This window comes from Ceratina calcarata, unplaced genomic scaffold, assembly GCF_001652005.2.
Source record: "Ceratina calcarata isolate Rehan_Ccalc_2016 unplaced genomic scaffold, ASM165200v1 scaffold515.2, whole genome shotgun sequence".
NCBI classification, from domain to species: Eukaryota; Metazoa; Arthropoda; class Insecta; order Hymenoptera; family Apidae; genus Ceratina; species Ceratina calcarata.
In genome coordinates this window covers 2,133-3,709 of record NW_017176082.1, presented here as the reverse complement: position 1 = coordinate 3,709, position 1,577 = coordinate 2,133, and the positions used below count along the sequence as shown (strand labels likewise).

The window sequence follows — 1,577 nt, the reverse complement described above, 5'->3', positions numbered from 1 at the left end:
TGTTTCATTATAGACATTTGCAGAAAAAATTCCTGAGAAAGAGCATCAATATATGATTGCGTCTTTAACCGAAAGATTCCTGATCCCTCAAACTGAAGTTGAAGCTTGCGTGCGCAAAACAAAAGTAATATTAGGTATGATTTTCATAACAATTTTCGAAATAACATCATTGTTAAAGTAATAATACTTCTAAAAACTCTACATCTACTAATCAGCTTATCATAGTATATGTAATACGAGAAAACGTAGAGTGGGGAAATAAGCCAGCCCGATCGATTAAGAAGAAGAAGACAAATATTTATTTTGATAATTCATGGTTACGTTAGTTGATAGTTACCTAATTTATTTGATCTCATGGTTACATGATGTGTTAGAAGTTAGTTGTTTAGATATCCAAGATACTCACTTGTAAAAGAACACTCGAATGAAACGGACCGCTGCCAGTGAGCAGAGCTGACTAATTATTTGTGAAATTTATATTAACTCTAAATATATTTCTATTTCTATTTCTCTGAAATAGTGTAGTGTTTATACTCGAATAACCATATCAATCATAAAGCTTAATATTAAAAAAAATTTTAATCTATTTTCCAGACGATTTTATATCACTTTACGTAATGTTCGAAACCAAAGGCGAAAACAATGATAGCGTAAGGAGGGCCACCTGTACGTTGGCTTGCTGCGCCCAGGCTCAAGGGGCGGTATGTAAACATTTCCATATTTCTTATACGAGTGAAATAAAAATTAACATTTCACATTCCATTTTTATTTTTTATAAGTAGATGTCTGGTACCAACATCGACACAGCTACCTTGCACAATATGGTTACAAACCGCTTTGCCTCAGATGTCGCGAAGCCGCTACTCCACGCAGCCGTGGATGCATGCGCAGAATTAGGTAATTAGACACAGTCGTTAACTCCTTCGAGGACACAGTTGCAAGTAACTTGCGATATTTCTTACTGTAGCGACTCTAGTAGCGTGTGTAAATGCATCTGAGATTTATTAGCCGATGTGTTGCATTGCTCCTTTCCATAATGAAACAACATATACAACAGTAAATAACTCAATTTTTGTTCACAAAACAGTTTCCTCATTTCAATGTAAATGCATTTCTCTTTTGTTTCGTAAATTGTTTCCAACTTTCAACGGTGAATACTCAGTGAGAATACATTCACTAATAAAGATGAAAGAAAAATGCTCGGCACAGCGGCTAACGCAATGCATGATTTTTCACTCACTTGCCACGATCTGACAAGGAAAATTTAGAACAAGAGTATAATATATGGTATTGAGTATACTACAACTATCCTTAAAAAACAATTTCGAAAACATTGTTTCCACGCGGAGTCGAGTTAACCTTAAGTTTCCTTTTTACAGTATTTGGAGGATATGGAGACGAATTCAAAACGCATATTTAATGATATTTTTAATAACATATTATTAGATTTACATTAGTGGAATTGTGAAATATTTAGCTTTTGCTCGTGTTGGACTTAAGACAATGCAAACGTCATTTGACAGTCATGTTCATAAAATCTTCAATAATTTTGAAGTGAATTGCACGAATATTTGTAG

At 33.9% G+C, this 1,577-nt stretch overlaps 1 protein-coding gene across 1 annotated transcript; it reads left to right on the top strand.

Moving 5' to 3' along the window:
• Positions 1 to 6: 6 nt before the first annotated feature.
• On the top strand, positions 7 to 1,570 carry LOC108628305 (uncharacterized). The gene is made up of 3 exons (XM_018030133.2): positions 7 to 134; positions 595 to 701; positions 783 to 1,570. The coding sequence occupies exons 1-3, from the start codon at positions 53 to 55 to the stop codon at positions 903 to 905; spliced, it is 312 nt and encodes a 103-aa protein (XP_017885622.2). The 5' UTR covers positions 7 to 52; the 3' UTR covers positions 906 to 1,570.
• The last annotated feature ends 7 nt before the right edge of the window (positions 1,571 to 1,577 follow it).